This window comes from Cololabis saira, chromosome 8, assembly GCF_033807715.1.
Source record: "Cololabis saira isolate AMF1-May2022 chromosome 8, fColSai1.1, whole genome shotgun sequence".
In the NCBI taxonomy this organism is placed as follows: Eukaryota; Metazoa; Chordata; class Actinopteri; order Beloniformes; family Belonidae; genus Cololabis; species Cololabis saira.
The window spans coordinates 31,183,594-31,205,504 of record NC_084594.1 but is presented as its reverse complement, the minus strand read 5'-3'; the positions used below and the strand labels follow the sequence as shown (position 1 = coordinate 31,205,504).

General features: G+C 42.5%; 1 protein-coding gene across 4 annotated transcripts in view; it reads right to left on the bottom strand.

Annotated features, from left to right (window-relative positions):
- The window catches only part of dlgap4b (discs, large (Drosophila) homolog-associated protein 4b), a 149,868-nt gene that overhangs the window by 28,738 nt on the left and 99,219 nt on the right, over positions 1–21,911 (bottom strand). For all 4 annotated transcript variants that reach the window (XM_061727741.1, XM_061727743.1, XM_061727742.1 and 1 more), the window contains 2 exons: positions 2,586–3,844; positions 2,277–2,491 (listed from right to left, as the gene is read on the bottom strand). In XM_061727741.1, the coding sequence (XP_061583725.1) occupies positions 2,277–2,491; positions 2,586–3,779 (1,409 nt within the window). In that variant the 5' untranslated portion in view covers positions 3,780–3,844. The remainder of the gene's footprint in view (positions 1–2,276; positions 2,492–2,585; positions 3,845–21,911) is intronic.

Genomic DNA, 21,911 nt, shown 5'->3' with positions numbered 1-21,911 from the left:
AAACATGCAAAGCCGGTGATGTCAGACGAGACAAGAATGTGCATTATGTACCGTCATGACTACCAAAGCAAGAAACTGATTTAATCAAACAATAGGAATTCAGCAGTCTTTAAAGGCACACAGTGATAGAAACATTGCTGAATAGCTCCATGCCATGATGTATGGATGCAGATGTACCCTTGTTCCCGAAATTCGCACTGAGTCAGACTCAGCTACTTTGAACCCGTGAGCACTTGGCAGATGGTATTTACGAGCTGGAGGGAAATTAGCGGTTGTTAGCAGCGGGACATGAATCTGGCATTTGGAGTTTCCACTTTACAGGCTTTTCTGAGGGGTGCAGTGCAAAGTCGCTGATGACAAATCATCCAATCCAAACTATTTTTTGCACCATGCCCCTGAGAAGAGGCTAGCAGACCTATCACTGACCTGCTCATTGACCTGCCCAGTTGGTGCAGAGAGGACACACTGTGGAGTGGAGACCACAGGGCATCCAGCTCCCCCTGCAACAAGACGTAATCCAGGGTTCTGCTGCTCATGCCAACCAGGTAGGCGCAGCACGGAAGAGAGTAGGGTTGCACGGTCAGACATTGGCAGGGGTATTAGAATTAGTCATTCAAGCATGCTTGGGGGAAGGATTATTAAGTAAATACTGTAAATTACTATGAAAATTGATTGAGGTTGTTGTGGGAGGACATGTGTTTGGTAACACCTTGTGTGCCAAAGGCTGCAATTTTCCAGATTCTGTCATCTTCGTTTGTTTTTTCCCCAATAATCTTTTCACTGCTCTATGTTTATACTTGTTTATCACACTGACACTTGGATCAAAACAGACACAAACCTGAGGACAACCACTCGGATAATGAATGTTAGGAGCTGTTATCAGGGAATCAAATGTTTATATAGTGGCTGGACTGAATATGAGTGTAAATCTATCTAATATATAGCATGTATGTGAACTAATCATAATTGGAGTCATAGATGACTTAAGGTATTAACTAATGTCATAGCCTATGACAGTAGGCTGCTGTGTATAACACTGTGTCAGCATCACATATCAGACACCGCCCGACGCTTCAGAAAGCAGGTAAAAGCAAGTTAGGCTCAGTTCCAGTCAGTCGGCGCGGTGAGCTTGATTGATGCTGATTAATTCATTGTGTGCAAAAACAGCAGCCAGTGTCAGATTGTGCAAACGGCAGTAGTGATGTCTTTATCATCTTAGCAAGTCGAATGCTTTGTGGTGCCAAGTGTATAAAAGTAGTCCACGTCCCAGCCAAGGTATGGAAATGACTCCAGCATGTGGACAACAACAGGGAGTCTGTCACCACTTCCACGCGTGAGTAAGCCCAGCACGGGCCGTGTGTACTTGTGCCTGCGTGCCTGTAGTTTCCTGCACGTTGGCATGATGAGGCTGGGTGGGAGGGTTTCCTTCCTGTACGCACAGACCTGACAGCTTTGCCACCAGTATTTTTTACAGTGTGTTCTTACGAGTGTAAGGGCGTTTGATTAAAACCAACGTTTTATTTTGTAGGGTAAATCAGGGACTTTGCATTTAAGTATATTCAAATACAGGATATAATCATTTCAATCACTTGTTTCATCAACAAGGCCCCGGACCCCTCTCTCCCCCGTCTACCACGGATTTCCCCCCCATCCCACTCTACGTTACATTAACGTAATATTCCAATCCCGTAACTTTTGTACACATTCATATCCGGCACTTTAAAAACCCCATATTGTACATTTCTGTTTATACATTTTATTTTTTCTATCCTAAGTCATCCTACGTCACTTTTTGTAAAGACTCATATCCGGCACTTTAAAACCTCATATACATTTCTGTTTATACATTTTATTCTATCTCTTATTTTATCTCTTATATATTTGTTTGTTTTTATATTTTTATTTTTATTGTATTGCACCAATCACCACAACAAATTCCTTGTGTGTGTTAACAAACTTGGCAATAAACCCTTTTCTGATTCTGATTTCTGATTCTGATTCTGATTCGGATAATCTGAGCCCTTGCAAAAAAAGAAGAAAAAAATGCAAACAGACAAACAAATAAAGGCTTATTTTGGGATTGTTCTTACAGACAACACCGTTAAAGTGCAATTGAATTGTAAATTGTTAGTACATTTGTCTGTTTTTAGTTTCTTTCCATCACTTTGGAAGTTCTCTCAACGATAGATTGGAACTGAACTTGGTCTCTCTGGCAGACGATTGCTAACAAAACACCGAATTAAGGCACAGCTTTGTGGCTCGGTTAGACATCTTACTTGCGTGGTGGTAGCTGGTCACTCAGAGACTGCTGGGTGGCCCTGAGGTAGCTCTGGCGGCGAGCAGCGCTTTTGGGTGAGGGTTTGGGGCTTCCCTCAGAGTCCTCACTGTCCTCCATGTCTCCCATGGCCTTCACGTAGCTACCACTGCGCATCCGCCGACATGGGATCTCAATGGCACCCCCACTGCGGCCTAACGTGCTGCTCCAATCACTCTGCAGGAGTCATTCAATGAATAACATGAGTCTTAAATTGCCTTTTGTTGTAACTGCTGTTGTCAAGCATGACAGCCACTTTAAGCATACTTACTCTGCGTCCGACCTGCAGGTAGTTGCAGGTTAGCTGTTGCTGGCAGGACTTGGACTTGAGCATCGACCTGTCCAGAGTAGCCGAGCCCTTCTGGATCACCGGTCTTGGTTGGCCCATAGTGAGCGTGGACCAAGACCCTCCTTTCATATAGTCATTATCATTCATCAAAATACCTCCTGTTCCACTCAGTCCACCTCCTCCACTCCCGGGCGCAGAGAGCGGTTGAAACTTCATGTCAGTGCTGCTTTTAGAGGAACTGATGGTGTTGTAGCCGCTGTGAATGTATCTGCTCTGGCCAGTCTGGCTGTCTTGACCAGTTGGACGGCCCAGAGTCATCATGGCCATGCTGTTGTGGTAGCTGCTTAAATCGCTGCTGTCCAAGTCATCGGAGCTCCAATACCCCGACATGTTGGATCTTGGCCGCCGCTTAGCAGTTGCCTCTGATTTTGTCCCTCGATCTTTGCTCTTGGACCTGCGGTTCTGCTTCCCTCCGTCCTCGGTGCTGGACGAGCCTCCACCGCTGCCGGTGGAGCGTCCGTTTACATTCCCTTTCATGTTGTGGCTCTCCATTGACTGGGACTTTGCAAAAAGCTTCTGCACTGAGTGCAGCATGTAACGAATGCGACCGGGACTGTCCGTCCTCTGCTTGGCGGCAGCGACGGCGGAGCTGCGGTGAAACTGCAAAGTGCTGAATCCGTCGTGGCCTCCAGGTAGCTGCTTATCAAACTCCAGCAGACTGGATGGCGCCTGATTCTTTGTCATGTGATGTGATATAGTTGCTGAGCCGCTGGTAATCATAGGCATTCGTCCGCTCAGCCCTGCCATGCCCATACCTGTTGCCATGCCCATGGACATGGAGGTCCCCATAGTCCCTGTGCTTATCCCCCCAATGCTCTCCCCAGGAGGAGAAAAGTCAGACTGGTCATAGGAGTTGTAGTGGATCCTGGGAAAGGTGCTGCTGTTGGACAGCTGGTTGTTGAGGGGCAGCATGCAGTCTTCTGGAAGCGACCCGGGGTTGACTTGAGGGTAAAGGTTGGGGTCCATGGAGCCATAGTGATCCATCGTGGGACTCAGCAGGTAAGGGCTGCGTGGCAGCGTGCTGGTCTTCTGGGGGTAGAGGGCCTCTGCATGTCCCGTGGAGGGGTCACAGGAATCAGACAGATGTCTGTTACGGTTGGTCCCCAATCCTTTCATGATGTCCAGGAGGCCCGACCCTCTAGAAGACCTCCAAGCCAAGTAGAGACGATGGAAGATGATTCCTAGTTCAAGGGAGACAGGGGAGACAAGAAGACAGACACAACAGGTCCGGTTATATATGCACAAAACACATTTAACGCATGTCAGACTTAACCACGCATATCAGCTGAGCCACACAAAGTCGTCCGCTTGTGTGCTGATGCAGAAACGCAGCTGCTGCAGGGCTGATATGGAAAAGCAGCGATGTCACAATGTGTGATATTTCCATTGCCTCTCACTGCAAATATCATGCTAAATTGTTCTAAAGAGATGAAAAACAAAACAACATGTGGGACAAGGACAGGCGGTAGCTAGTGGGTCAACGAATACATTATGGGCAAGAGAACAATTGCTGACAGTCACTCCTCCGTATTTATGTGGGGCACAGCAGCAGCCAGAGAACAAACCGCCCATGGTCTGGAGAACATTAATCACTGCAAAATATTGAAATCCTGGTGACCCTACATACATTTTAAACATAAAGACATTCAATTATGTGGCATTTTACACACTGAATGCAAACTAACCTACCATTACAGACTAAAGGAAGTTTGAAAATGTATTGTGGTAATTAATAGCGTACAGGACAGATACATCCCTGGGAGAGCCTATTATCCTCCAGAATACTTTTTTCGATGTTTCTCTTTTCTTTTCTTCCTCTTTTGCTCCTTCCCTCCTCACAACCCATCTCCAGTGGGTATCCCTGGCAGTAGCAGTGAAGCTCCTTCTCCGTTTTTGCATGGTGAGCCAAGGATTGCAAGATGATGGTCAGGGTGAAAGAGGGCGGTGGGCGGCGGGCACTGGCAGGTAAACGTGCCTCCTGTTCCAGGTCACACTGTGCCTATGCCCTACATGATGAGGGACCAAGGACACTGCTTCTTGCCATGAAACACGAGAGATGGTGATTGAGGGATGCCATGAAAAGTTACAACAAATATGTGGATATGTAATAAAATAAATTAAGTTCCCCAAAAGCCTAATAGTGGATTTAACTGATGCAGCCCCACACTCTGCTTAACTATGAGGATTTTGCCATTGCGAGTGGCAGTCGGGACATGTCACCAAACATGATCGACTCCATCGGAGATACGAATATTTTTCTTGGTCTTCTCTGACACAAGAATCTGCTTCTCACCATACATCAAGCTTATTTTGTTGTCTTACTCAGCAAATTCTCATCTGCACCAATCCTCAGGGGTTGACTTAATGCACTATCCATCACAACGCATGAATCTCATTTCAAATTGCTCGCCGTTGTGATAAACTGGATGCCCCTTCTTGACTTTTCAGCTGATTTATGCTAAGCTGTGCTACATACTGTTCGCATTCTCTGCTGCTCCTGAGAAAGGCCCTTTGCAGCTTTTAATATTGATATTATGCTTCATTCTACACCTACTGCTGAAACTTTATTTCCATAATTTTTTTTTAATATACAGTCACTAAATTTTTGTATTTTTCCCCCTTTCTTAGCTTTGGGAGGATACATCCATCAATCCATCCATTATCCTTACCCGCTATATCCTTTGCAGGGTCACATTTTTTTATTCCTTATTTCTTAAGCTCCTCTTGCAATTCTTTAGCTTTTCTTATTCAAAACTGAGAACCAGATGATTTTTGCAGGTCAATAAAACCACGTTTCAACAAAAAAAGTTACTGTTAGGCACAATAATAAAGTGTTATGGGTAGTTTTCAGAAGTTACAAATGTGAAACTCCTATATAGGGAGGAATCAATCTAAGTCAAAATTTTTATCTAATTCTTTTTTTTATGTGTTTTTTGCATAAATCTTTTTTCAATCCCAATCCCAGCCAATTGTTGGTTTAGTTCTTCATATGTTATTGTTCATACTTAACATGTTAATAAACAATAAATTATAGAGTATTTTAAGCTTCAGCGTAATGCAATCTTAATTGATGTACAGAAAAGATTTACAGAAGAACTGCTGGACTTGCTAACAGCATTTCATTACAAATCCATGAATCTACAGCTGCTTTGCTAAACTGGCACAACAAGAGGGTGGTGTCTGCAGCAGGGTCGGACCAGATATCACTGTCGCTTTCTCCACTTTACAGACAGTTACTCTTCCCACGTACCAGCAGAAATGCCAGAAAAATGACTACAGAAGGATGTGTGAAAGGGAACAGCTTTGCCCCCTCCTATTCTCACGTTTTTACTGTTGAAGCAGTGGTAGTCAGTGGTTTTTCTCTTTTAGACCACTTCAATCCTTAGGAGAGTTCAACTGGAATCAGTCATCAGTCTGACAGCAAACGTGTCTCTTTTCATGTCAAAGAAAGATTTGACAGACGCGGTTATAAAGCAACTTGTTCAAAAATAAAACTTTGCTGACAGGCCAGTTTGAGTTGGCGTGACTTCAGAAAACTGTTGAAGCACTTTCTACGTTATTTTTATACACTTCCTTCAATTTGAAGAACTGTAATAGCAGACACACACACACAAGAAAAATGCTCAGTATAAATCATAAGCTGGCTTTCATTCCACCATTATTAGTACGCTGCAGGCGCAGACTCATTTTTCAGTAACATAGTCTCTCTGAATGCCATCTCTGCTGATAGGCGCAAATCCTCAGAATCCTTTTACACAACATTAACTAACTGCCTCATATCCTGTCGTGACACGCCACTCAGCTAAGCTTGGCATGCCCTCCTCAATGTGTCAACCGCTACGACACAAAATGACAGTGATAGCTTCGGTGGAGGCGGGCTTGTGTGATTAGCGAGGTGGCTGAAAGTCAGAAACTCTTTAACATGTTTTATGATTTTGTTAACTGCAGGTTAAAGGAGAAAACAGAAGATGTCTCTCTAATAGTATTCAGTAACATTAGCGTGTATACCTGAATGTCCATGATCTTTAATTTTAAAGTCGACCATGCTCTGTAAATGTAGCTGTTTTCTGTAGTTATACTTTTACCTATAGATTACCTGCATTTAATTAAATTAAATGCAATTTCAGAGTTCACTGATTCAAAAGTCCTCAGAGTGACACAGTACATCCAATGGATTTTGAAGTAGCCCAAACTTGGCTCCAGATCTACAAAAGTATTAAATGTTGACAGTAACCTCGAAGGACATCTAAGTAATACGTTTCAGGTTTCTTATGGCATTTCTGCAATTCCACAAAATTGAGTGAAAAGTAACTCAAAGTAAGCTTATACTTGAAGATGAGGGACTATAAAGTTGAATATAATACATGTCTTCAAATAGAAAATGGAACAGAAACAAATCTTCAATGGTAGAGAAATACTCAGAGGTCATCCTCGTCTGCTGTAATGATCCTCTTTATGCAAAACCTGGCAGCTTATTGTTGTTTTTATCTCATGTAAAATCATTGATGTAAGTGCCTGTGATACCTGAAATGAACTGTAACTGTAATGCACACAGAGGAAGGGGCATTTTGACCCTCAGACATGTGCAAACAAAAACATTTAGATCAGGTTTCTATTGGCTGTGTGCACGACAGATAGCACAGAATGTGCATCTCTCGTTTTTCACCTACACTGCGTTGTATGAACTTCCACACCCTGTTTGGAGCGTCTGGTGATAGTATCTCCCCGCCTTGTGCACTGAGGGAGCGACCATCTGCTCCCCCAGTGGGAAATGGGCTGTTTGGCACTGTGTCCCGTTTATGACCTGACTCTGTCTCTGGGAGTTCATGCTGGTCACCAGATGAGGGCGACACACTCAAGGCGAGATGGACCCTCAGGATCCACTACTTTCTCGTGTTTTTATACAAAATGCTGACTTACTGGAAAGATTTATTGTTATATTTTACCTAAAGTCATGAAATGAGAATGTAAATGAAATGAACGTGACATATGGAGATGCAACGAAAGTGACCTGTGTAGATAGTTACATTCAAAAGTTCAACAACCTCCCCTTAAATACATATTATAAACAAAATCTTCTTAAAATAATCCAAAAATAAGGGCTTATTCAGCCCAATATGCTTTGCAGCTTGCATCGTTTGCTGCTACACAATCAGAGCATCCTTTAAGAATTAGGTTAAGTTAAAGTCAGGTGAAAGAAGCACTGGCTGTTTTAGTTTTTTAAAAACGTTTTAGTAAATCTTTACACCATTAATATTTCTTTGAGAGAGAGAAAAAAAATCCCAGTGTTTGAACAGAAGCAGTTACTGAGAAGTATTGGTCTTAAATCGTTTTTTGGCAAGGAATAACAATGCAAGCATTTGAGAGCTTATAACAGGACTCGTATGACATTTGTTTTATAGAAAGCACAAATTCTTCCAACTAACGTTTTAATTATCAAGATGCTAACAGAAAAAAGAAAAAAAAACTTCCAGTATTTCACAGGTCTAAAAATGATGTTATGAACAACAACACTCAACGTCATTAATTGTGGAATAAAATCAAAGCCAAAATGCAGAAGCACTAAGTATGTTCTCACGCAGGCAGGAGAGTAGGTAGCAGCCAGGTGATGCTGATCCAAAATATCCAACAGAAGTGTCAAGTGACTAATATAAAAAAATGAGAGAAGCTGGTACTGTTAAAAGGTATTTATTCTGTATATTAATGACATTATTTTTTTTTTTTTTTTCCCCCCACCCACCACTTTACCACTGTGTGGTGGTTCATGTAAGGATGCATTTCCCTGATCTTTGCCCCTAATCTTTAAAATGCTAATGCAAAAGGATGTTTTTTGAAGTTATGTCCTGACATGTAACACAAGACTGTGTTTGTGTATATACAATATACATATATATATACTGTATATATACATATATATATATATATATATATATATATATATATATATATATATATATATATATATATATATATATATATATACATACATACGTATATATACATACATACGTATATATGTTGTGCCAAAAAGCCACTGTATTGTTCTGATGGTAATCTGTAAGTATCCAGATTTGTCGACCAGTTGCCACTTCCCATATTGGCACATTTGTGGGTGGCCAGATTTAGACGAGAGACTGTGCAAAGGACATCCTCTTCTCATCTGAAGAACAATGCACAGAGAGGCAGTTAGTCAGAGCAGAGCTGCATCAGTCAGTCATGAGCCCATCTGCTCCACAGGCTTACAGCACTGCCATGGAGGATGGGGGGAGCATGTTGTGTGTGTGTGTGTGTGTGTGTGTGTGTATGTATGTTGAGTTCTGTGTCTCAACGCAGTGTGTGCTACATGACCGGCAAATGCTTACAGACTGTGTTAAGGTGAGGATGATGGGACAGAAGGTAGTAGGAAGTGAGGAAAAAGCTGTGGTGAGAAAGGTGTGGGTTTTGACGGCAGTGGAAATGAAAGCGGTCTCAAGTAAAAGAGAACGTGTTAAAATGAGTAAATGTGCTGTAAATTGAGCACCAGGGAGAAGGTTGAAGAGATATAATATAGAAAATAAACTCAAAATCCCAGCAGAAAAAAGCCTACGGAGACAAAAGGAGAAAGGAAGAAGAGATGTGTGTCTGTTTGCACAATGTGTGATGCATGTGTTCAGTCCAGAAAAAAGGTGTGAGTCTGCAAATGAGTGTGAAGATGCAAGGCATATGCATGTGGAAGATAATTGTTCGCGGCTGATTGAGAACACAGACAACGCTGTAAATGAGAGGGCCAAAGATTCCTTCTGGAATGATGTGAGAGACTGATAACATAATGCAGAAAAATATATCTCCAAGGTGCTGCTGCTAAAGTGGATCTACAAGCCAGAGATTCATGGTGTGTACTTCCTTTTTCACACACCATTTTTCTATTTTGGACTTCGTGCCATCTTCAAACAAGCAAGTGCGGGTGTTGATGGTGGGTTTGAAACATTATCCCACAACGTTACTTGGGCCACCGCAGTCTGAAAAGATGAACTGAATCTGGAGGATACTGTGACATCACACACGTGTTTCCTTTAAAATACATGTAGGCCTATGCTAGTCTGACTGAAAACAAATGAAACCACACTGCTATTTGTCAGACATATCCATATATTGCTATTAAAGTCGGAGGCGGGGGTCCCTTGACATTGTGTGAGGCTGAAACTGACTCTCTACGTGCTCAGCTGTTCCTGTCGCTGGCTTTTATCCAGAAGTAGCAGAAGAACCACGACAGAAAACAAAAAAGCTGTAAGTCTGCCCAGTTCAAAGTTCACCGTTCTTTGGTGTTGCCAGCTAAAACAAAGAGTTGACTGTTGTCTAAGTGTGTAGCATGATACGGCTGGAAAACCAAACGCTAACAAGCTGAAAGTGGGCACCATTGTGGTGGAAGTTGACATGTGCATATATTTTGGGACAAAGAAAGGAGTCCATATTTAAGCTTTAGTCAGAACTGGACTAAACTGTGCATGTTAATGTACTGGCTCATTGAAACAGTGGCAGAGCCCGTGGTGGAGGCGGGCGGAGTGGAGTGGAGTGGAGTGGACAGGCTCCATCCCATTAAAAGTGGGTCTTTTGTCCAGAGCTGCTAATATGTGGTTAAAAAAGGAGCACCCGTACTAAATTTCTGTGGGATTTTGATCAAAAACTCACACAGGTCATCAAAATGTCAACTTAAAAAAATAGCACAGTTTGTGTCCTTTGATAAGCTAAAAAAAGAGCTGAAAATTCAAGAGTGATATAAACTTTGTATGAGTCTTAGTAACAGCCCTGTACACAAGTACGTGGGTGTAGTCATGTGAGGAGACCCTGTAAAAAGGAACTATTTTTTTTCTTAATAAATGTTTCTTTCATTAATTTGATTTGTTTATTTTGCAGGCAGCACAGTGGCTTGGTGGTTGGCACTGTTGCCTCACAGCAAGAAGGTTCCCGCTTCGACTCCCTGGCCAGACGGGGGTCTTTCTGTGTGTAGTTTACATGTTCCCCCCGTGCTTGTGTTTGTTCCCTCCGGGTACTCTGGCTTCCTCCCACTGTCCAAAAACATGCATAGTAGGTTAATTGATGATCCTAATTCCCCGTAGGTGTGAGAATGTCTGGTTGTTTGTCTGTATATGTGGCCCTGTGATGGACTGACAACCTGTCCAGGGTGAACCTCTGCCTCTCGCCTGAAAATATGTATGTGTATTTATATGTATGTGTGTACGTGTGAAAATCTATGTGTATATGAGTATGTGCACTGTATATGGGTGTAGATGCAAGCCTGAATGTATCAATGTGTATGTGTGCGTACTATACGTATGCTATATATGATTTGATGGTAAAGGTTAGGGCATCTATAAGCTTGTTAGCTTCAGCCCTAACCCTTTCGGTCAGACTTATGTACCCTTTCTTGTTTTGTTGGATGGACATTTTTCAATGATTGCTGATCGAAATAAACTCAAACTCAAACTCTCACACTTTTGTATGAACAATTTTTGCTCTTATGTCATTGTAAGATATTTTGAAGAGATTAAATGAAGTTTATCAAAAGTGGTGTGAATACCTGTCAATCACTGTTGAGCTGATGTTTTTTTTATATGAATTTTTTTTTTAACATTTTTTTTTCTAATACATAGAAAATTAAAAAATACATTTTTCTAATACATGGGTGCAAATAACATACATTGATATTGGTAGCAGGGTGTAAATAGCCTATGCATCAGTACTTGCACCCGGGTGTAAATAGCCCAAGCCTTATTTTACAGTGCTGCAAAATACTGCAGCACTAGTAAGATTGACAAGACGATACTGGTGAACCACACGTTTGAATGTTTCATTCGTGCAGGGCAACAGCCGACGATTGGGCAACACAGCTGTAATGCCTTACAGGAATTGTAATAAAACAGAATTAACAAACACACCAATAGAAATGAAAATAAAAATAAAAAAGGTAAACATTTGAAGGGTTTAGTCCTCAATGCTTGCTTTGACCTGAAACAATTTATCCTATCATAAATCACGTTTAATAGACATGCATAAATTTAAATATACAGATCCACTTATATCTTGATACTGCAAGTTGCTTTTCCATTTAAACCGAGTAGAAATGCTTTGTCTCACAAGGGTGATAAACAACATACACGGATTCAAAGCCTGTGTGGATGTTGGTGCTATGATTGGTGGATATTACACAGATAAACTCACCATAAAGCTGTTATAGAAACAATGGCACCCACTGTCCAAAAGTAGCTCCGAAAGCAATTATAAAGTCAGCTTTGAGACTTGTTCATTGCCACTTGTCCCGTCGATTTTGTCCAGACCAGCTGCTTTTTAAGCCTGGAAATCTGGACGTACCACTAGCAAATTTGAATTCGCCTTGCAAGCACATCTAGCCGCCATCCCTTGGAACTCATTAACTATGCCCAGAAGTCTTAGGAAGCCAATCAAATCAGCCTGTCCCTGCAGAGAGAGTCTCAATGCAGGTTTAACACGATGACAACAGAGCAGCTAGACTCAGACTTTTCTTTGAAAACTGAACAAACGACAGGACTCAAATCATTTCTTTGCTAGGTAGATGTGTTTGCTATTTTTGCTGACAAGCTGCAGCAATTTTATTTACTCTTCTACCTAAAACACTCTCCTGTTGGATACGTCAGCATCTTTGTTGCTCTGATATGTAGTAGCACTAACCAACTGCTCGCTAAGGCAACTGCTGGATCGGGAGGACCTCTGGAATCCTCTCAGACCCTAAATCTTTCTAGAGGTGGTCTGATCTATCAATCTATCCCCTCTTTCCAGGGCCGGCTCTACTGGCCCTACCTCCTGGCTTCGGCTTTCGCTCCCCCCCCTGCCCCTCCTACACGATTCATACGCACATGATTGGACAGCACGGTGGCTTAGTGGTTAGCACTGTTGCCTCGCAGCAAGAAGGTTCCCGGTTCGACTCCCAGGCCCAGCAGGACCTTTCTGTGTGGAGTTTGCATGTTCTCCCCGTGCTTGCGTGGGTTTCCTCCGGGTACTCCGGTTTCCTCCCATAGTCCAAAAACATGCATGCTAGGTAAATTGATCATTCTAAATTACCCGTAGGTGTGAGTGTGAGTGTGTCTGGTTGTTTGTGGGGTCTGTGAATTCTGTTAAAACCTGGTGTATTTACACTGCTTAATCAGAATCAGAAAAAGCTTTATTGCCAGGTCAGACATAATCAGACGAGAGAACTTGACTCCGGTTTACACCGATGGCACCATTAATACGGACGCCATTTTTGTAGTGTTCATGAATATGCATTGTCCCGTCTAAATAAACTTTGAAACACAGGCGAAGGGGCGCGGGGTCCGGGGCGTAGGGGACATTGTCCCACGTGGCCCGGTACTCCCCGCCTCACGGTTTTAATAACACTGTAGACACTGCACATTCAACATTTAATAAATACATTTAACAAGGATACTTAGTTCTGGAAGGGGGGGGGGGGTCATTGTCAGCATGATACCTCCCCCTCCCTGTTTTTATGGCATTAATTACATGCACTCAACACCAGGGTCGGGAGGGGGTCCCACATCACCCGCTTTCCCTCGCCGGCCTGGGATAGGTGGGTTACGTTGCCCGGGCCTGGCGGGGCTCGCCGCGCAGCCTGGGGTGCCTTCTGGCGGTGCTGGGGGAGGGGGAAACGGTGCGTGAATGTGCATCTTTGTCGGTGAGAATGCGGTATGAAAGGGTCCTGCCATGGAGGATTTGGACCTCCATTGTCAGGACAACAAAATTTAATAATTTATTGATATTCGCCCTGTTGGGGGGTTCCCTCTCTCCGGGCCCGTCTCCGGTCCCCCCCGCTACCTCTGCGGCGGGGCGCCCCTCTGGTCCTGGAGGGCCGCTTTTGCCCGCGTCGGCGGCCGGGGCGGCTCTGTCTCTCCGGGCAGGCTGGCCCCTCGCCGGGTGGGGGTCGTTGGCCTGGGGGGTGAGGGGCCTCCTGGCCGCATGTCCGGCCCGGAGCGAGTGGCCGGGGTTTGCCTGGGTAGCGGTCCGGCGCCGCGGGATCCCTGGCTGCCTCTTCCCGTGTCGTGGGGGCCCCGCCCGCGGGTCTCCTCGGCTGCCACTGGGGGGGGGGCGGACCTCGCTGGCGGTGGGTTTCCTCCTGCCCTCTTCTCCCCTCTGTGGGGTTGCTGGTGGCCTGGGTTCCAGGCTCTTCCTTGTCGGCCTCTGGTCTCGCGGGTGGCGGGGTTGCTCCCCCCCCTCCCCCACTATAGATACACTTCAGGTGGAGCTTTGATAGGATTATTACACACACACACACACACACACACACACACACACACACACACACACACACACACACACACACACACACACACACACACACACACACACACACACAGACACATAGACATTGGGTTGTTCACCTGCATGCTTGCTCTGTAGTTTTTGGGGTTAGTTAGCGGTAGCTTAGCTCAGACTGTGATCAGAGCTCGAAATTTGGGTCGATTGCTGCTCATGTTTTGGTCGGCTCCGTGTCGGTTTCGTGTTTCGTTTGTGGTTTTTGACCTGTGCCTCCATGTGCTCTTGCTTCCTGGTTTAGCAGCAGATCCCCCCCCCCCTCCCCCAAAAAAAAAATTAAATTAAATACCACTGGGTTTGTATGTGTATATATATGTATGTGTATGCGTATGTATACGTATATATATGCATATATTAAATATAGTAATACAGTAATGCACATATATATGCTTAAAAGCTACTGCTCCCTACCAAGAAGCTGAAAGAGTTAGGACTCACATGGGGCTATATTACACGTTTCTGAATTCATAGGTTGCAAGTGATAACTATTGTTTTGGGCTTCGTGTTATTTTTCTCCTGGGACAAATTGAGAGATCAGAATTTCCATAGTTTTAAAATAAAAACCCGATATTGCACATTTAAGAGAAACATAATCAGCTAGTCACTGAATGCCTTTAAAAAGGAGTGTCTGTCGTAAATACCTGCATATAAACGAGCCCATGTTTATGCATCACCTCACGAGTAATAAATAGTGTATATGTGTGTGTGTGCATGTGTGGGTGTGTACAAAGCAGGGTAACCTTGTCCTAATTACACTCTATCTATTCCATCAGTGCAGAGCTCTGGCCTATTTTCGCAGCTATAAATTTATCACTCTCCCTTCTGTTGTGATAGATGACCCACTCATTTTAGCCCATCTCTAAAGACTGTGAGCCAGATAGGAAGTCAGTGGAAGACGGTGGCACCACTTCACTGCTCATGCCGGTGATGGAACTTTCCGTGTCCTCAAAACTATTTCTGGTCTCAAAGTTCAAACATTAAAGACATATGGTGTATGCCATTGTTAATATTTTTATATTTTTTGCACGAGGAAAGGTTTATGACGTGAAAATAAGAATTTTACGCCTATTGCCTATACAAGCCTATTGCTATAGTTCTTAAACTACTTATGGATTTGTTCAGCTCAGAACTGTGCTCCTTATCTGTCATTTACACGTGAAAGCAAGGACCAAGAGAAGATTAGTAGACAATTAACACCTTGATGCCTGAGGTATAAAATAATACACAGAAAAGTATAGTTTATAGTCAAATTTAACACTTCCAATTCTGTTTGTAAAGGGTTTTTTAATTCATACTTTTTTTTACCTCTATGCATATGTTAGGTAATTTTATTTATTAATGTAGTTATAATATCTATTTTCTTCTGATTATTGTCACGATTCTGTGTGCAGAGGTCTCAGAAAAGGATGTATCAAATATACAACATCAGTCATCAGGGGATGATGTTATGCACTAAATGATACAGGCATTAAAAGACCCAATAAAGATATAAAATGTGTTTCCATTATTTATCTCGAGCCTCAGATCCACATCTCTGTGACAGTTCATGCTTCTCTAGCTATGTCAAGGTTTGGCTTGTTCCCTTTTTTCCCTGTTAAAAATGTGTGTTTTTCTTGGGCTCTGCTTCTGTTTTTGTTTTGGTTCTTCTTTTATTTTGACGGTTTTGATCCACAGTGCGCGCCGTCTGGTTTTACCCTCCTTGCCTGCCAGCTCCTGGTTGTCTTGAAACGATGCACTCCTCATGCTAGTAAATCCTATCTGACTTCGGTTGGTGCTGGAAACCATCATCTTGTCACACGACATTAAAATCCGTCAGGAATGAGGTGGCGACAGTCAGGGCAGGTCGAGCCCTGCAGATGCTCTGACTACATAGGCTGGAAATCACCTTTATGATGTCACAACTTTCTCTGGATTACTCGGAGGCTCCACTGACGCAAGTGTGATATGATTTCATTCTGGGGTCTTCAGACACATGATCTACTACGTGTATCTCTCCTTTGAAGAGATGGATAGAATGATAAATGTGGTTATAAAAAATTGTGAAAACAAAGACACCTTCTGCTTAATGGTAAAGAAATTGTATTTTTGTTTTGCTTTTCTAGTCGTGTTGACCAATCTAAGCACTTTTTACTACACACCATATCCAGTCGTCCACATTTACACAACACTCTCTTAGATTACAAAAAAAGGTTTATACAGATCTTTTGCTACTGAGTTAGAATTAGAAACACAAACACACACTTAAGAACGCATCAGGGCAAATGTTGGCTTCAGCTTCTTACTGGAAAAAAAAGAGGAATCCAAAAAACTACAGGAATTAGTTCTCTAGCTACGCGTGATTTCTGTGTTTCTTGAATACAGTTTTTTAACTTTTTTTTTTTAAATTAGCAATATCAGCATTGAATTCCATGTTGTAATGAATAATAAGAAAATAATTATGACACACAAAGCTTGATCATTATGGCTAAACAACTTATTCCCAGATATAGTCACAAATGCTAGAAACATGTTTTTAATCTCTCAAGAAACTAATGTAAAGTACAAGAACTAAACTGTTCTTCTTAATATTCATTAACATGTGTATTTGGGTTGTTGTTATTAGAATAAGTTTTGCTGCAAATTGATGACATCATCAGCAGTTCCCATCCGACAGAAGTCAGTTACAGGGAGCTGAAGATGCAACCAAATGCATTTACTCTGTCTTGATTCTTTCCCTTCTGTGTCTCATCAGTCCCATGTATGCATACACGGTATTTTCTTTTCTTCTGTCTCTGCCAATCCTTTGATTCATGCGTGGAGTTTTTTGTTCCTTTGGCTTGTTGCATCCACTACTTCGATTTTGAAGTGCTATTGCTCCCAGTATACTGTACAATCTTTCTGTTTTTGTCTCCTTCCTTTCTTGCCACATATTTAAATGGTTCACTCGCTTTTTCTCATGATCAGTTTCTTTTTAATCGAGGCTAATGTCTCTGCCACCTCTTCCATTTGGATAAAGCCGATAACAAATGTCTGACTTTTATGATGTTAATTTGTAACAGCTAGAGTCCAGTCACTCTACATTCAGCCCAGTCCCCCATGAAAACATGCGCGTTTGTCTGCAGGTATTAGCACTGTCACAATAGAAGTGCATAAATTGTGGAATGTCAAAGCAGAACTGCCTGTTTTGTTCAAGACATCAATAATGCAACATGATGCACAGATCTGACCATATCATTATTAAACTTTAACCCTGACCATCTATCTGTGTCTGAGTGTCTGAACAATGTAAGCTTGGAATGGGGACTAACACAGGTATCAAAGACATGTTATACTTTCTTAAGGAAGAAAAGGCAGATGTAGTCATGTACGGTCATACTTTTATATCTCAAAAAGCTTGAGTCATTTTTCAATTTATGAGCCTTTATTGTGAAACGTCTATGTTTTGAGCGGTGGACAAATTTAGTTATAACACTCTCTGGAGCCAGACCTCTTGGTGCTACATCAGACGTTTCATTCCTTTGACTGGTTGCATCCAGCACCGCAGAGGCCTGGTTATAATTCTCTTCAAATCCCCAAAATAAACCAAAAGGTTTCTAACTAATTATCACTTGTGCATATGCCTGGCGACGCCGGGAAAGCTGAACTCGGCGATGTTGCCACACGCACCGACTGATTTCCATCATCCCGCGACTTGCTGAGTGCCATTTGCGTTCACACGTTTACATGTTTCCTTTAGCAACAGGAGTTGGGGAGACCCCCCCCCCACACCCCTTCCCACCCCCTTTCCCATGAAGCTGCTCTCTCATTTTCACCACAAGCACAATATGTCAACCCCTTCTGTGCATGACAGGTCATCAAAACACACATATATGCTTATTGTTATCATTTTCAGAACATCAGTGTCCCTGTATGTATCATCGTGGAACATAAGTGATGCGACGAAATCGTTTTTGGAGACAGACCATTTTATATTTACAGTAACAAATTCAACTCAACTATCATAAAACTGATTGATGAAATAAAAGAAAGTCAATATCCAATGCAAAACACACCATAAAGAGCGCAGTTCAGTTATTTATTCTCTTACACGATGTTTCCGCTCTTGGAGGGTGGTCTCTTGAGCAGAAGCAACGGAAACAATCGCAGTGATCAAAATAGACGTGAGACTAAATTATTGGCAAAACATGGAAACCATACCTTAACAACATGCTAAGAAAATGCAAATAAAGGTTTAGGAATAAACATTTCTGCAGGGAGGTTCGCTGCTTTAAGTGGCATTCGAAAAGATCAAGCCCTAACCTTTTACTACATCCAATCAGAACTCAATTTAATATGTGTTTTAAATTAACATGTTCTACTGTGTTGTGAAGTATTTTTATACGTGCGGATAAAGGGATGGCTGCCTTTCACTGATTGCTGCACACAGTGAGACACAGAGAGGGTTGTGGGCTACAGCTGTGGCCTCTTTCTGTAGATTCAGGGCAAATCTAAATGACTAATGCGAACAGACAGAGAGCTGTGCATGCACACATACAGGCACAAACATATATCTTACGAATGCACATAAATTAAGATGCTTGAATGCAAAGACAACATTCGAACTATTTAATGCACACTCTGTGGAGTTGCTTCTTCAAAGGCTGAAAGACTCAGGCAACTTCCTTCACAAACTGCTCTTATACGTTAATGCTTCATGGCCAAGCAGAGCTGTCAAATCTAATGCCAAGTGCTGTTTATATGATGCCACAATGGAAAAAAAACAAACCATAACTCAATATGGCAATTTAATGTTTGGTCAAATGTCAGTGGGCTTTACATGTTTTTGTGTATAATGTGAACTTCACAGCTTGGATGAAGCCTGTGAAATCCTCTCCACTCGTCCTGATGAAGTCCTGTGCAGGCTGTGAGTTTCTGTGCTGCATGTGTCTAAGTGTTGCACAGCAGTCACCTGCAGTCTTTTATGATCAACTGCAGCACAGCTATAAATCCCACCAGGATCAGCTTCAACCCTGACCAACTCAAGAAATGCCCTTGGCCTGACGCACGAGAGCCACACTTCCAGGTTTAAGGCATGTGCGCAGTCTTAACCCAACAGGAGACGCTGCAGTGTAAGGAGAGCTTGTGCTGCAACAGTGAATACTGAAAAGTGACTTCCTATTGGGAAACAAAGGAGGTAGAAATGACAGTCCTCCTCACTGGATGTTATGTGGGTCAGAAATGCATTCATGTCTCCAAATCCCCATGTGATGTCACAATAATACCCTAATGGCAATCTGTCAACTTATCAACCTGTCACGGGCACATGGAGGAGCCACTGTTTCATGAAAAAAAGAAGAAAAAAGCAGCCAGAGATGGTGACATCTATGCAGTTCTATGTCACGCAGAGCTCTGAAAATGAACAGAAACGATAGTCAGTCCTAATACAACGCAGCCAGCGCCCAGGTCATATAGATGTATGAAAAAAACAACAGCATATGACTTCTGTTGTTTTTACATGTTGGAGTATAAATCAACAAGGACATGGATATAGCCTATACTCCATATAAGATCATTTCATATGAATATCTAAGAATCTTTTCAGGCATCTTCACAATGGTTTTGTCCAGAATCGCTCACTGCTCTGATGATATATAGACTTATTTGTTTATTCGAACATGAGGACCTACTAATCACCATTCTGTTTTATCAATCACAGATGCAGAAACACACGATGAGTCCAACATTTGTCTGGCTTTGCCCTTTGACTGGATCAGCCAGAGGGAGGTTCTACGCCAGTGCGACTGGCCATTTTGCTAAGCAATTGTTTTGTCTCGTTTCATGTTCTGGCAACTGATGGCGCTCTGGGCATTTAAATATACGCATGGCAAGAAAGTGGGTCACATGTGAACTGGGCAACATTGCTTGTTGGATTGTTTTTGGTTTTACTGCTTTACTGTTGAGAATAAATAAGTTTGAAGAATCTCTGACGAGTGATTTTGCACCAGTCTTGACATCTCTGCGCACAGAGAGTTTCAATGATCAAAATTTGGAAAAATAGTCTCAGAACTCAAAATGATCCCGTCCTAACATTTACTTTGAAAACTTGATGAACCTTGCATCCTTCAATTACTTTTTGTGTCCTAAAATTGTATTATTAACTAAAGCTGCACCACACATTTTTCTGAAAAGTTGAATTGTGGATTCAACACACTCCCCCAGGGCATAGTGTTACTAATTTGAGACGCAGAGTGAAAGAGGGAAGTAGGACAACTATGTTTCACAAGAGACAGATGAGAAATGCTTTGTATCTTTGAATATTACATCATTAAAAGCTTTATTTTTTTGTAATGCCTTCCTCGGAAAAAGAACTGCACAAGGCAAAGAAAATTAAATAACAATATATTGTTTTGTCCCTAAAACAAAGAAACCATAATTGATGCAACAGTTGTGCAATTATTATTATCTGTAGCTGAAGCTTTATTGTCCTTCTGTGTTGTTTCAGGTTAAGATGTACAAATGAGGTGCATTTTCCTACTCTTCTGCCCTTCTATCTTTGGTTCAGCAGTCATAACTGAGTCATATCACCTTGTTACAGTGTACCAGTGCAGGAAATCTGGACTCCTGCAGAGAGGGTTTCTGTGTCACAGAGAATGCTGACCTTGACATAGCATCACAGAGCGAGTTCACAGCAAGTAAGGTAATTGGGTGGATCCATCTTGGTACATGAAGATGTATCTGTTTAACATGTTTCATCTGGAGTGACTCAACCCTGAGGGAAACCAATATAGAAAAAAAAGAGTTCCCGATATATTCTAAAATAGCAGCATGTGAGGAGGACTTTCTTTTGCAACTGAAATTCACAACGCATAGGAGAGCAAGAGCACTCCAACACGGAAAGTGTTTCCAGGTTTGCTTCTTTCTGTCTGCACTCACGAGAGGTTTTGTAACAGCATGGGCTGAGCACTTTATATTTCAAGAGACAAAACTGGAGCGAAGGTCTGAGGAGACAAAAGGAGTTGTCAAGTGTGATTCAGGAGAATTGCCTGAATCTCATTGTCTGTGTGCGAAGAAGGCGAGAAGTAACGCATCAATCACAGCTGTCCGATGCTGCAGCTCTCTCCTGCCAACATCCTCGTTCAGCGTGAGCTCTGTTTCGATCATTACGATTCATCAGCATTTATGGGAGCATCCGTTCTACCTTTTCACTGCGACAAAATCATTGATTAGATCATCCCTGTCTAAATGCTTCTCGTCTCACTTTGACCTGAGAAAGGGAAATGTGAATTCATCTGCTGCACGGTGAATGCTGCATGATTAATGTTTCAGGAAATCAGGATGTGGCTTTTGAACACAGGTACTGTTCAGAAGCCGCTGTCAAATGCAGCCTTCAGATCCTGCTGTAACACCTCTAGCGTGGCTTACAGGGGATGCGGTGTTTGCTCCGCTCTGTCATCCTCTACTCCAGGGAGACTCGTCGTGTTAGGGAATGGACTGAGAGGAGAGACCTGCGACTGGAGCTGCATTTTATCTTCAAACTGCAGCATCCCAGCTGGCAGGAGCTCTGACTCTGGAGAGAAGGAGCAATACTCGAAACACATGTGTGGGTCCTCAGTGGTGTGTGTTCACGCACCTGTGTGTATGAATATCATCTTTATTAGTATGGTAATACATACAGTATGTTTGTGTGAGGAAAGAGGAGTGGATGTAAGGACAGTATTGGAGAAGAACTACAGAGAATGCATCTTGTCTGTTTGTGCTAGTGAGTGTGTGGTCATTGTGGCTTGATGCTCAGTTAAGGCGATTGAATCAGATCATTGCAATTGTCACAGAACAAAAGCTCAGAAAGGGAATCAATGTATTGATCCATGTACGGTTGACTCCATCACAATGGTTGGGATTATGAACCTTTTGGCTTGTTAATATAAAGATAAAGATAAAGATGTACTTCATTGATCCCAGGATTGGGAA